The sequence below is a fragment of the Megalobrama amblycephala genome, linkage group LG1, assembly GCF_018812025.1.
Source record: "Megalobrama amblycephala isolate DHTTF-2021 linkage group LG1, ASM1881202v1, whole genome shotgun sequence".
Classification (NCBI taxonomy): Eukaryota; Metazoa; Chordata; class Actinopteri; order Cypriniformes; family Xenocyprididae; genus Megalobrama; species Megalobrama amblycephala.
In genome coordinates, this window is record NC_063044.1 from 51726114 (window position 1) to 51741230 (window position 15117).

General features: G+C 39.7%; 1 protein-coding gene across 1 annotated transcript in view; it reads right to left on the reverse strand.

Annotated features, from left to right (window-relative positions):
• Nucleotides 1-14710, reverse strand: part of LOC125274040 (sphingosine kinase 1) — a 34405-nt gene extending 19695 nt beyond the window's left edge. The window contains exon 1 of the mRNA XM_048200079.1: nucleotides 14139-14710. Within this exon, the coding sequence (XP_048056036.1) occupies nucleotides 14139-14598 (460 nt within the window). The 5' untranslated portion in view covers nucleotides 14599-14710. The remainder of the gene's footprint in view (nucleotides 1-14138) is intronic.
• Between the last annotated feature and the right edge of the window lie 407 nt (nucleotides 14711-15117).

Sequence of the window (15117 nt, forward strand, 5' to 3'; positions counted from 1 at the left end):
ATCATCTATATCCAGCAAAGTAAACCATCAGATTGAAGTGTGATTTTCAAACAACTGTATTTTTTTAGCTTTTTTCAAGATAAATTTAGATGTCTTTCCAAAAAAGGAGACCAAATAACCAAATTATATGATTTAATATAAATCATACATTTATGTACACCAAAGCACCCATAAAAAAATAACTGTATAAATAACCATAAAATAACTGCATATAAACTTCTTTGAATAATTAAATAAAGGTGAAACAAGAGTAACTTTTGATTAACATTAAAAACAGAGAGCAGGAATATTGCTGTCCCTTTAAGACATAATTCAAAGATCCAGTACACTGATACTGACACACATGCGCTGTCTTGTTTTTCTCTTAAGAAATATCCTACTATGTTTGTTAGGATACTCGCTAAGATGGGCATGTTGACATAATTTTTGTGTGAAATTGTCCATTTAGGTGCAAGACTTGAAAGAGAATTTGCGTGAGAGTATTTGTGCTGTGATTAGGTTAAAATTTGGTAAATTTGGATAAGGGGACAAACCATGGGGAAATTTAAGCTGTAATGCATGGTTAAGATATCTCCGGATTACAGTCAGGACACTTTCCAAAGGGGGAAATTTCCAAAGAGGAAATTTGAACTGCGTTGCATAGATAAGATATCTCCGGAAGGGGGATTAGGGCTGTGTGGTGCAGTTTGAGGTGTCTTGGCAAAAGGGGAGATTGAAACTGTGTTTATCAGTTTGAAGTGCCTTAATAGGTAGCAGTCCTGTCGTGTGAGGAAGATCCATTCTGATCTGCTCTGATGGATAGATCCGTTTAGATCCACTCTGATGGACAACAACAACAACAACAACAACAACAACAACAACAAACTCCCTGAGACTTCCTAGCTCTTCCATCCAGATAGCAAAATTCTGTTTTTACTGTTATTTCTATTCCTTATGTTCTATTTTTATTATTCTTTTTTATGTAAAGCACTTTGAATTACCATTGTGTATGAAATGTGCTATACAAATAAAATTGCCTTGCCTTGCCTTGCCTGTGACGCATCTCTCCATGAACGCTCTTCAGATGAGAGCACACACAAATCTCCTCACAGAGCGCGCAAGTTCTCATCAAGTTCTCGCATCTTACGGATGAATGTTTAAATGGTCAAGGTTTAAATGAGTTTAGTTTCAACACAGATAGCAACGTGAGATGTTCAGGTCTCACCTGCGCTCACACGCTATCAACACCCTGGTGATGATAGTGTAAATGACTGGTCATAGAGTTTTCAGCACATCATTGAACATTTGTTTACAACGAGTGACTGTTTTGTCCATGTTCTTTTGATCATTGCTGTTGTAACGTATGGGAAACCAGAATGCACATCCATCGACTGAAACATACATTAGCCGAATCCGTCTGTCTGTTTTGCACGTTGTTTTCAACAAACCATATTATAGATGCGTCGTCAGATTTGGGATGCAAGCGTGCGCCGAACCGTGAGTGGAGAACCGAACGGTTCCATACCTAACAGCAACTTTATCCTGAATGTGTGTGAAAACAACGTGAATGTACTGAAATGTGTCTGTGCATAAATACAATGTGCGATCAGTGCGTCTAGAGCGCGCTCATACATGATTTGTTTGCCCATCATTATAACGTCACCACAATCGTCTTTACTTTGATTGCAATCCTCATCCATCAAAACTTTCATAGCAAGAAGCTCGTTAGCTTTATCCAGCCGAGAAACATAGTTTTCATATCATCTGGCCATACAGCGGTGGGATGTTTCGACGTTCCGTTCAGACAGGAACAGCACAGAATAAATGACAGAATATGACAGAGAGTTTGTGTTTTAAAGCGAAACAGACACTGGAATAAATAATTGACTCTGTCATCTCTGATATAATCGGCATGGACTTTAAGATCATCTAACTGCGTGACATAAATTACGTTATGACGCAATTTCACATGCTTCCATAATTTTTTTGCATTAAATATGTGTTAAATTATTTTAACGCGTTAAGGATTTTGAATTAATCGCATGCGTTAAGCGCGTTAACGTTGACAGCCCTAATATATATATTTCTTCTGTTAGAGTGATTTTACCACATTTTAACAGGTTTTAAACACTCACTATATCACATATAAAAATATTCCTCCTGCATTACAGCTGTAGAGTGGTGGAATGTGTTCTGGCCAAGGGGCTCATGGGTATCTGATCAGAAGCGGACTGACAGCATCATGCCAAACAGCCAAAAAATCAAGGGGTCAAGGGGCACAGAGATGAAACACTAGAGGACCCTTCAGGCTTTCACAGAAGATATAGATCCACACACACACAAAGTGCATGTGTGCCAAGGGAATACCATGATACCAGGCTTCAGTATTCAGTATGTCTCTCTCTTTCTTGCTACAGAAACTGCATCTAATTCAGCGTATGTTCAGCGCTAATGAAAACGCTAATGATTTTGACAGAGGAACGGACCTTAACGATATGGCAATTCAGATCCTCCTCCTCTCCCAGGGGGATCGATCCCTCGAGGAGCAGACACAGAGTTTTTTAGATCTTGCTCATTTGGTCCATTACCCCGACAACAGCTTCTGCATATGTTTTTCTGGGCAGGTTTTATTCCACAGACAAAAGAGATGGTCCTCATTGGACATTTTGAGAATATGTGGAGTGGATGCTATTTCAATGTAGATCCCCCTTCACCAACGGTGAGAGCAAGGAGGATCTAAATCCACCAGCATCTGCAGTCCACCCAGCCCTTTGCTGAACCCACCATGGATCAAGAGCCTGAGCCCACCGCAGCACTGAGCCACAGCCTGAAGACATGTCCGTCCTTGAGTCAATGCACACTGCTAAGTCTGACCAGGTGTATGAGCCAGTTCCAGTGTCCTTCCCAGTGGGATTTCTAGTAGAGCTGGATGATGAAGAGTGGTGTCCTACCCATCCTCCAGCCTTGGAAATCTGTATTCCCAACCCTGGATTAATGAACTCCGAGTTCCTCCTGTTCCCAAGCCCTTCCTCCTCCGCTGGTTCTGTTCGGCCTCCAGTTGTCTTGGCCTCCATTGGTCCCACCCAGCTTCCAAATCTCCTCATCTCCACTGGTCCCACTCAGCTTTCAGTTCTCCTCATGTCCGCCATCCCACCCAGCTTCCAAGTCTCCTCGTCTCTGTCAGTTCCGTCCAGCATCCAAATCTCGTCATCATCGCTGGTTTTGCCTGGCTCCAAGGCTGCATCTGAAAACTGAAAAATGCTGCCTTCGGGGGACAAATTTCAAGGTAGAAAGGCATCAAGGCACATCCAAACCCAATATTAGCTTCACTTCATGTCTCCTGAGATACCTTCATCTGATCGATTTTTGAAGGCAGCATAGATGTATCCTTCGCTGCCTTTGATATCCCACAATCCTGTGCATTCTATTCTATGACAGTTGAGCTAGAAAAATAAAGATGGTGTCCGAAAGTTGCATTTGCTAGTCAGTTTGTAAATGTACGTTTTTGACCACAGTTTTCCACTTTTGATGTCATTTCTAGCAAGAAATTACTACTGTAAGTAAATAAATATTTGTTTATTTCTCACCAAAGCTCACACTATTTTGCTGTAGATCATTAAACTGTTATGGTGCCTCGGACATCTGTCAGACAAGTCATTAACTGATTAGGCAGCGAGGCAACAAGTCAACTGCCTAGGTTTCGGATGCAGCCAACGTGTCCTTCATCGCCCAGCTCCAAGTCTCCTTCGTCACCCAACACCAAATATCTTTTATTACTGATGGACCTTCCAAAGCCTCCCACTCCCTCCTCCTCTATCGACTCCATCCAGTTCCTTGTCCCTATCTTTACTGGCTTCCTTCAGCCCCTCGGCTCTTCCTTCAGTGGCTCCGCCCAGCTGCTCGGATCCACCTTTGGCTTCCAGGTCGTCAACTCCACCTTAGTGTGAGGATCCCCTGGCTCCGCCTCTGGCCTCAAAGCCCATTACTCCACCATGGCCCATCGAACAGTCAGCTCCTCACTTCCTCTGCTCCATCTGGGACCGTTATCCTTCCGGCTCCACCAGGCTCCCTCATTCTTGCGGCTCTGCCTTGGTTAGTCATGGCTCTGCCTCCACCCCAGACTTCCGGACCTCTGGCTGTACCTCATCCCCCCACCTCTTTAACTTCTTCTCAGTCCTCACTTCCACTGGCTCCGCCACAGTCCTCTGGCACCCTGGCTTCACCTTGGCCGCTCATCACCGTGGCTCTGCCTTGGCCTACTTGTCCTCCGATGTTGCTCAGTCTTTCCTTCCTTCGGACTCTGCCTGGGTCTCCACCTCTCCCAGCTTCACCTCTGTTGGTCAGTTCATGACTCCACTCTGGCTTCTCCCTCCAATGGTTCCGCCGTGGGTCATCCTCCTCCTAGCCTTGATCAGGGTTGTCCCATGGTCCCTTCCTCCACCTACTCCTCCATGGATTCTTCCTCCAGCACCCCCATGGACCTATATTTTTGTATAGCCCTCCTTCCCACCCCCAGAGTTTTTGCAACCCTCCCTCCAGTCATTCTTTGTCTGTTCTCGTGGCTGTATAGACCTTATGTGCCAGAGAAACAAGCATGCATCCAAAGTTATCATGAGCATTGTAATGTTTGAAGCTGATGTCATAACAAATGTCAATGAAGATTTTAAAGGTCCCGTTTTCGTGGTTTTTTTGAAGCTTTGATTGTGTTTATAGTGTGCAATATAACATGTGTTCATGTTTTGCGTGTAAAAAAACACAGTATTTTTCACATAATTTACTTATCTGTATACCGCTGTTTCCACTGTCATAAAAACGGGCTGATGACTTCCTTGTTCTATGAAGTCCCTCCTTCAGAAATACGTAACAAGTTTTGATTGTGCCAGCGGTTCCTGTGTTGTGATTCGACAGCTCTGAGCGCACTGTGCCCGGAAAAGTCACGCCTCTTACCATAACGTGGAGATGCACGCGCTCAGTGTTATTGTAAACATGTCTTTAATTTTACCCTATCAATTTGAGCCGGAATCAGACCCGGTGATTGGACTGCGGGATGAAAATAACAGCGTTTCGACGACATGGCGACAAACACACTCTACAAACGCAACTCTTGTGTATTCCTGTGGGCGGAGGTTAGTCAAAAAACTGTTTTAGTGACGTCATTAAAGAAGGAAGTAGAGGGATGTAGTCCAAACTGGCCGTTCGATGTAGGCGACTTCTGTTAAATAAAATATCTCGCTTGGCATTGAACTTTGAGCTTTAAAATTTTACAGATTTTATTTATACTCTAACAACAACATTACACACTAACTAAAGTTTGAAACATGGGATCACAAAGAACGGGACCTTTAAAATGAGTGGTTCATTCATAAATCCATAAGAACTTACCTTCATACTGTGGGAATACAAACCAGAAGACAGAACACAATGATCGCAGTGCTGAAAATGGGTGGGACTACATAAGGTCTATAGTTTGGTTGTATTTCTCCTGCGTGCTTCTGTTTTCCTGTGCTCTAGTGTATTTGTTGTTTTGCTTAAGTTGTTAATAAAAGTGACTGCTGCGATTAGATCCTGCCTCCACTCTTCCTTGTTGACAGTTATTAGGTGCCTTAAAGCATCTGTCAAAGGTTTGATGTCAGTAACCCCGCAAACTTTGACAAATCAATTTTTTTTTCATCCTCAAAGGTGTTCGCTGTATCAGTCCAGTACCTCATAAACACAAATGTTTCCACACAGATGGATAAAAAAAAAAAAAAAAAAAATCCAGGAAGTTGCATAAAATCATCAATTCAGATTAGAGATCAGCAGATCATATTTCCAGTTTAGTGTGCAATATGGATCAGACAGTTAGTGAACATACTGTGGGTGGAGGATGGAAAATGGATCACAAAGAACTAAATATTGATTGTTTTTGGTGCAAAAACATAAGTGGACCTAAAATTATTAAATAATGTCCAATATGACCTCTTTGAAATGATCCAATACTCCCATCCACTGAATTCTGTAAACTTCTAGTACACCAATACAGAAAACAGCTCAACCCGAACCCTCCCTCTATGAAAATAGATCTAAATACTGTTTACACTGTCGTCATCTTTTTTGCTTTAAGCATCAAGAAAGATTCTCATGAGAGTGTCTTGGGGCATCTCAGCTTTCATAAAGAAGAATGAATCACGTTTCACTGTTATTTTCTGGTTCATAATACAGAGCTGGACATCTTCACATGTGACAGTTCTGTGCCACACATGAGATATGCTCATTTAAAATACATGTATTCTGATAAATAGTGTATTATCATCTGCTCAGGATCACACATGCTGAAACAAGCTCATCAATTAAACATATGAATGCAGAGTGACTGAGCCAGTGAGTAGTAATGCTACGCTGTGCCCGCAGCAGACATACACTGAACCTGCCACTATCTGAGAGCTTCAAACTGATGAGTGTCCTTAACTCTGGATATTCAGATAGCCTCTAATGTGTCAGCTTAATTTTCAGTCTCTATAATGCTGACAGCAACCGCCTAGGAAGCATAGAAATATCACCAAGGCTGCATTAATAAAATACAGTAAAATAAGTATATATGTTGAAACATTATTACAATTTTATATGAATATGTTAAAATGTTATTTATTCCTGTGATCAAAGCTGTGAGTGTATACATTTAAACCTCACAAACACTGGCAAATCTATCATCCTGAAAAGTAAGAGTTTTGCACAAGCAAGTGATAATAAAAGTAATTTTCCAATACTTTTTTGAACTCCTCCAAGGCCGTTGCTCTGATTTTCATAAAAATTGAACCAGATCACCTTCAGACCATGTCGACAAAAAGTTGTGGGATTCAAGTCAATTTGTTAAACCATTTTTGAATAACTCATGAACAAATTTTACATAGCGCTTACGAAAATAGACGTAAGGCTGCTGTATCTCCACAACGTTTCCTCATATTCAGTCCAAACTTGGTCCATGTCGTCACAAGAATGACCTGAGGTAACTGCATTTACTGAAATGCTGCATTTCGGTGCAGCACCACCTACTCATCCGGAGATGGGGAAAATGGCTATTTTTGCCTATAACAGTTTGTCCAAAAATCATAAAAGTGGTCTCGTTAGATTCGGAGCATTATGCAGAGTCGAATGATATTTTCCCATATCTGCCATTTTGAATTTGTAGTAAAATGCTGTGTTTTATGAATGCATGAACATATAATTACGAAACTTGGTATGGGTCATCAGCATAATACCCTGAAGGAGTCTGAGAAGTTTCGGACCAGCACCACCTAGTGGTGTAAAACAAATGTGAAAAAAATGGCTTACATGCTTATAACTTTGGATGTGGTTGACTTATTTTCATGGGATTCACCTTATGGATAGTGCAATGTCGTGATTTATCATTTAAACAACATTTGTAAATATCTTCAAAACCGTTAGTCCGATCAAGACAACCATAGTAGGAAAATTAGAAACATAGGTTGTTGACTAAGCGTTAATGGCCAAATGTCAAAATTTTGATAGTAAGTGGCAAAAAAAAGCATTCAAAGTCAGATGTGGGTATTTTTTATGTGTTCATACATATAAATGTCTATAACTCCTAAACCAAATAAGATATTTTCACTAAATTTGACACACACATATATGGGGACACTCTGAGGACACACACAAAAAAAGCGGTGGTACTGCACCACTTGGTGGTGCTATAATAATAAAACAAGAAATTGGCTCTAACTACAGTACCGTTGGTCTGATTGAATTCAAAACTGTCATGCAGTGTCTTGGTCTCAGTTTCTATCATAGTCCATTATGACATTGTTGGTCTGCTGCTAGCTTCTTTGTTTACTTCTGTTGTGCTTGCCCCTTAATTGCTGCTTGCAGATATATTTTTTGCTTTAATTTGTATAAATACTACTGACTTGGGCTGCAGAAATACACAAAAAGTTACACAAAAATCTAGAGATAACAACCATCATAAATATGCACATACATCCATGAATATGCATTGTTACGAATTCTTTGATGTTAATGGAGGGATGTTTTGCCGTGAGGAGTTATGTGATTTGGCTCATTCATTTCATTCCTAAGTGCACAATGAGGACAAACAATCCTTTTACCAATGTGTTCACTAGAATTCTGAGTTACCGTGGTAACCTAGAATCTTTATTGGAACGACCTCATCATTCAAAACTTCCAGATTCCGGTTCTAGAAGCCCAGATGTGTCTCGTCCTGATCAGATATCAGCTGGAGTATCAGCGACTGACTCTCGCGTATGTATTTCAGCTTTTTATAGCAGAAACCGAGAAGCTGTCACGAACAGGATCTGACAAAACTCGCAGGAAGAGTCTGTCCTATTTTTTATGTGTTCAAAGATTTAAACATCTGAATTGTTCATGCATGACATACATGCATAAAACAGCTAGATATTGTCTACAGCAGTGGTCACCAACCATTTTAAGCCCAAGATCCCTGACCTCGACCTTTTTGAAAGACAAGATCTACTTGATAGAAAAAGACAGCCCAGATTATATTTAGTATTTTTTTCGTGGTCAATGTAGATTCTGGTTTATATATTTATTTTTTACAAGCAAATTGGCTGATTCTGATACTGGTTGCAGATATTTATTATTAATATTATTATAATAAACAAAAATACATAGCCATTTAAAATTAGAGGGAACCACTGCTTTTTAATCACAATCCAAACAAAGATGCTACGCACGTTGCATGAGCAGTTGTTTTTTTTATTTGAATTAGATTTAATTTGAAGATTTAAAGCAAAAACAGAACAGTCTGACTTTATCTTTGTGAAATTATAAATGCTACACACACAAAAAAAGCATGAAACAAAAACAGCTGGCTGAATGAGACGCAGATTCACTCTCTGACAGCAGGTGGCGCTTATGGAACAGCAGTGATACAGTGTTTCCTCAGTTACCGCTGTAAACAAAGCTGAAATGCGCTAATAATTAGCTACTTTATTCGGAGGTAAGAGGAAAATAAAATGCCATTGCCATCGAAATCTTCCTGAAGACTGATCTCCTTTTAGAGATGAATTCATAATCCCTCACCCCCAATTCGATATTTATATTTTCTTCCTATATTTCGAGCATCGTGAACAGAGCTGATCTGCCTGCTACAGAATTTTCCCCTCTTCGCGTCCGTCTTCAGCGTCTCTGGCCTCTTGTTAACGGCCGTTTACACCCTCAGACATAATGTGGGCTATTTACCTTTATCTGTCTACCCCAGTAGTTCCAGAAAATAACAAAAATAAATACAAAAATACAGTACAAAGACTGGAGAAATGTAATGTATTTTTGTACTCATATTTCTGTTATTTTCGCGAGCTACTGGAACAGTGATAAAGATCGACCGGTCGATCGCGATCGACGGGTTGGCGACCACTGGTCTACAGAAAATATAAGTGATATTTGCACGTATGCAAAACTTACATGATGCTCTAAAAAAATGTTCACCTGTTTCAAACTCAAATTCAAATTAAAAAGCTTTATTTTCTAGCCCCATAGGGTAGAAAATTGTCTTCAAACAAGGACAGAACCCACAAACATTAATTAAAAACTTCACAACAACAACAACAACTCATCTTACAATCCTATTTAAAAAATCAATGGCTGTTGGAACGAAGGACTTCCTATAGGCTACTTAACCTTTTTAATCAAGGGTACTTTACCGTCTACCTGATGGAAATACTGGAAATGAACTATAAAGAGGATGAGGAGTAACTGCCAAAATAGCGGAAGTCTTTCTTTTTACTGCAACAGTATAAAGACAGAAATGCTTGTTTCTCTCCAATAATTTTACCAGCCATGTTTATAATCCTAAAAAGTTTGTTCTTACATTTAACAGAAAGAAAATTAAACCAAGAAACCATATTAAAAGTGAGAACGGACTCAATGAGAGATTTATACACAACTATCAAAATGTCTTTTTCAATGTTAAAACTTAGACCTTGGTAAGCCTTCTTAAAAAGACTATCTGAGTGCTTTCCAAAAGTAAACTGGGAGTCAATCTCTGTACCCAAATATTTAAAAGATCCCACCTGTTCAACTACCTCACCATTAAGTATCAAGGGTTTAAAAAGTGGGCATGCATTACTATCCCAACAACACATTTCTTTAGTTTTGTTAATATTAAGCTGCAAGGAACTCTCCTCTGTCCAGGTTGTGAAAACATTAACAAAGGTAAAATAACTGTCCAGTGATTGGGTATCCTTCACACGTCCCACCAGTGCCATGTCATCTGCATATTTTATAGGCATCAAATTTTCATCGTTACAGGTTATCTCATTTGTATAAATAAAGAGAATTGGGGATAAAACACATCCCTGTGGGAGACCAGTTTTTAAAACCACATTTTCAGACTTTCTACCATTCATCAAACCAAATTCATCACCATTTAAAAAAGCTATTTTTTTAAGATTTAAACAATGTTTAAGATCTTTTGTAACCCAGGGCTTATTGTTAGGGTAACACCTCACACATTTCACAGGAATTACAGTGTCTACACAAAAATCAACATACCCAGATATTGATATTGAGGCATTGAGTATATCTACATCATTTTCACAGTCCTTAAAAAATACATCCCAATTTGTAGCTTCAAAACAACCTTTTAGTGTTTCAGTAGAATCAAAGTCCCATACCTGGATAGTCCTAGTTTGCACTTTTTCAGTTTTTAATTTTTGTCTATAACGAGGTAAAAGCAGAACAGCATTGTGGTCAGATCGACCGAGAGGTGGACATGCCTTGGAGATGTAGGCGCCTGGTATGTTTCCAAAGCACAAGTCCAGTGTTTTGCTCAACCTGGTGACAGACGTGACATACCACTCCAAGTGTAGTAACGTCACAACGATTAAAATCACCGAGCAGAAACACCGGCTGGTCTCTGCTTACAATATTATTGAAAGTGTCTGCAATACTTTCAGCAGCCAATGTGAAATAAGGACCGAGAACGTACACCAGTATCACTGTTATTTGGGTAAATTTGCGGGGGAGATAATGAGGGCGAAAAGAAACCACCATAATTTCATAATGCTATGAACAATCGGTTTCCCTCAACGTAAAGTTCGTTGCCCGTCTGTTATTCACAGCCATACAAAGACCCCCACCAATAGTTTTCTGAGTTTTAGTAATGTCACGGTCAAACCGAATAAGAGTAAAACCATTTAAATTAAAATCCTTTGTTTCCTGGGACAGCCATGTCTCCGTAAAACAAAACAGGCTTATATATTATATATATAATTGACTGATTACAAAAACAAAAGTTTCACCATTTATCATATTTCAAGCAATTCAAAATCATCATTACGAACAGTGCGCATCTCAAGTGTCTCAGCTGAAAGAAATAATCCGTTATTTGTCAGCTTTAATATATCGGACAAATTTTCTTATCGGGCTGATAACGATAACATTAAAGGGTTAGTTCACCCAAAAATGAAAATTCTGTCATTTATTACTCACCCTCATGCCGTTCCACACCTGTAAGACCTTCGTTCATCTTCGGAGCACAAATTAAAGGGGATCTATTATGCCCTATTTAGTCTCTGATGTTCCCAGAGTGTGTATGTGAAGTTTTAGCTCAAAATACCCCACAAACATCAGTGTCTGTCGACATTCGTGGGCGGGGCCTGTGGCTTTTGTGACGTCACACTGCCAGGGATCTGGAAACGGCTTCACCCGGTTCTGAGACACTGCTTTTGATTTATGGGGATTTAAAAAAAGGAGTGGGTGGATTTTTATCACTATAGGGTGGTTGTGTACACACACTGCCAACACACATTTATGTCCAAACACCAGGCAAAAGTGAATTTTGCATAATAGGTCCCCTTTAAGATATTTTTGTTGAAATCCGATGGCTCAGTGAGGCCTCCATAGGGAGCAATGACATTTCCTCTCTCAAGATCCATAAAGGTACTAAAAACATATTAAAATCAGTTCATGTGAGTACAGTGGTTCAATATTAATATTATAAAGCGCCGAGAATATTTTTTGTGTCCCAAAAAAACAAAATAACGATGTTGAATCAGCGGTTCGGAGCGCCAAAGTCACATGATTTCAGCATTTTGGCGGTTTGACAAGCGATCCGAATCATGATTCAACACAGAAGATTCATAACGCTCCGAAGCTTCATGAAGCAGTGTTTTGAAATCGGCCATCACTAAATAAGTCATTATTTTGTTTTTTTTGTTTTGGCGCACCAAAAATATTCTCGTCGCTTTATAATAGTAATATTGAACCACTGTACTCACATGAACCGATTTAGATATGTTTTTAGTACATTAATGGACCTTGAGAGAGGAAATGTCATTGCTCCCTATGCGGAGCCATCGGATTTCAACAAAAATATCTTAATTTGTGTTCTGAAGATGAATGAAGGTCTTACGGGTGTGGAACGGCATGAGGGTGAGTAATAAATGACATTATTTTCATTTTTGGGTGAACTAACCCTTTAAAATAACGTATCGGCCGATACTGATATGGTGGCCGATATATTATGCATCCCTACTTAATATGAGCAATATGAGCAATAATAGTGATGCAAACTTTGCAAACACTATTAATAAGAGGTCAAATTTTGATGAACCCTATAAAGCCAACTTTGTGTCAAATTTGATATGCAAGTTTCTAAGGTAAATGATTAACATATCAAAACTTTGCAGAAAAACCTGTGGCACACGATCTTCCACATGCCTTCTGTTATCTGACTGACAGTTCTTTGGCAAGTAAAAGGCCTTTTTTAGTGCAATCGTAAAAGCATCCACCTTCAGCTTGTGATTCATGTGTTTTTTTACTGATTTTTATAAAGTAAACATAAAAATAACTTTTGTATTGTTAGTAATATTACAAGATGAACACTTACTGCACTGAAGCTACTTTGGTTTACTTGATTATCATAAATAAACTTTTTAGAAAAACCATGTTAAAATGTATCATCAGGCTTTTGAGGAAGGTTTATTAGTTCATCTCTCAATCATCATTGTATTGCACTGCATTAAATGTTTTAAAAATACATAGCAGTTTGATTATAAAACTAAGCAATATCATCTAACTAAGACACATTATGATATGCAAATGATATGCATTTTATATAAGTACTCTGCTATACTGTTATCAAGATCTCACTGATTTACTTTTTGTCCATATAAATATCAGCATCTGCATAACTGCAAAATATGAGCTCCTTATATATTCTAATACTTTAAGAGCCTTAAAATCCCGATGTGTAATACATGATATTCGATTTTTCGAACTGTTATTTGATATGTCAGGCTTTACAGGGTTAAACCCCCATTAGCCCCCTCAGTGTTGGACAGATGAAGATGGACATGTCCCAGATGAGACACCTCGTGTCCTCTCAGCATCTCTTCACACACACTTATTTCTGTCCATCGTGAGCAAACGAAACGAATCTTACCGCAACAAGACCATATCTAGCTATATTTTGGCTTAACCATTCCTGATCTAGATGTAGGCACTGATCTAATAACCAGAAAAACTACATCAAGTTGTAGTTCTACAGTAATAACCGTCACCTTGCAAGTCAAACTAGTTCAGTATGTGATCATCTAGCTTTTCACATTTTTCCTTCTGGCAAACTGTCACACCTCGTCACCACACGTTAAACATGTGAAACCACGTGTGAATGTAAGGAAAGGCATGACACTGTCAAATATTTCAAACAGTACTGACTGATTACCATGTTCATGCACTATTTGCATGGTATATACACAAAACACTGTATTTCTATTGTACTTTTTATTAGTCACGGCTAAAGCAAGTTCTAATAACTAGTATGAAAATTTACCATTGTTTTATAATAGCAAAAACATGGTTTTTGAAGCAAAACCATGGTTAATTTGTGGTTACCATGGATTAACTACAATAACCATATGTTATTTTGGTTTTATTTGTACTATATGTTTACTGTGACAGTACCATACAGTGACTGTAACACAATGTACAACATATTGAACGACTACCACATTGGGTATTATCCAGTTATGTGCAAAAACATTTAATTAGAGTTGTGTAGATAAAGTTTGTTGATGTTATTGTTACAAAGTTTTATCAAACGCTCTATAAAAGCCTCTTTTTTTTGAGTGAAAAGGAGTTTAAACTTTGTCGTTTCGGTCTTTAATAAGTTAGTTTCTTACCGTGAGTGTTTCCCGGGTGGCGCGCGGTGTTGTTTTTGATGGCGCGCGCCCACCTTTCCGCCTCGCGCAGGTTCGCGTCCTCCTCATCATCATTATTATCATCACTATTGAGCTCGAGCCGAAAGCGACGCTCGTCCCTCTGGCGAACCGGACCCGAAGCCATCCACCGGCGCCGGTACGGGTAGAAATACGCGCACAGATACGCGCTCTGGTCCTCGCGCTCGCCCCGGTGCGCGCGGCTTCCCAGGCAGTCGCGCAGGTCCAGGTGCTCCGATGATGCTGGTGGTGATGAAGGGGAGTTGATCCTCTGGACCGTGAGGCAGCTGTCCGACAGACTCAGCGCGTACGTGAGCCGCCCGGTTTCCGCGTCTGTAAACACCCCGTGCATGCGCGCATCCGCGGCGGGCCCGTTCCGCCGCTGCTGCTGCTGCTGTTGACGCGACGCGTCCGGTTCATCCATCCCGCGACGGGACGGTGCTGCAGTGAGTGCGCGTGCAGTGCCGCGGGACGCTGTTTAAACACGTGTGCGCGTGTGTGTGTGTGTGTGTGTGCGCGCGAGAGAGAGTTCACATATCTCTCCCTAGTGACAGAAAAGCGGCATGACATTAAAATAACTGAGGCAAAAGGGCGTGACCGTGACAGTCTGAGGATCGGACACTCCTGAGATGCGATTTACATCAGTAAAAAGTGTTGTGATTATTCAGAGAATACCGTGGCCATAAGAAACATTTCACACTTTTACCTACAAGCACAGTACTATACCATATCAAAAGAAAACACATTAGTACAAGCAGTACAGGTCCTTCTCAAAAAATTAGCATATTGTGATAAAGTTCATTATTTTCCATAATGTAATGATAAAAAATAAACTTTCATATATTTTAGATTCATTGCACACCAACTGAAATATTTCAGGTCTTTTATTGTTTTAATACTGATGATTTTAGCATACAGCTCATGAAAACCCAAAATTCCTATC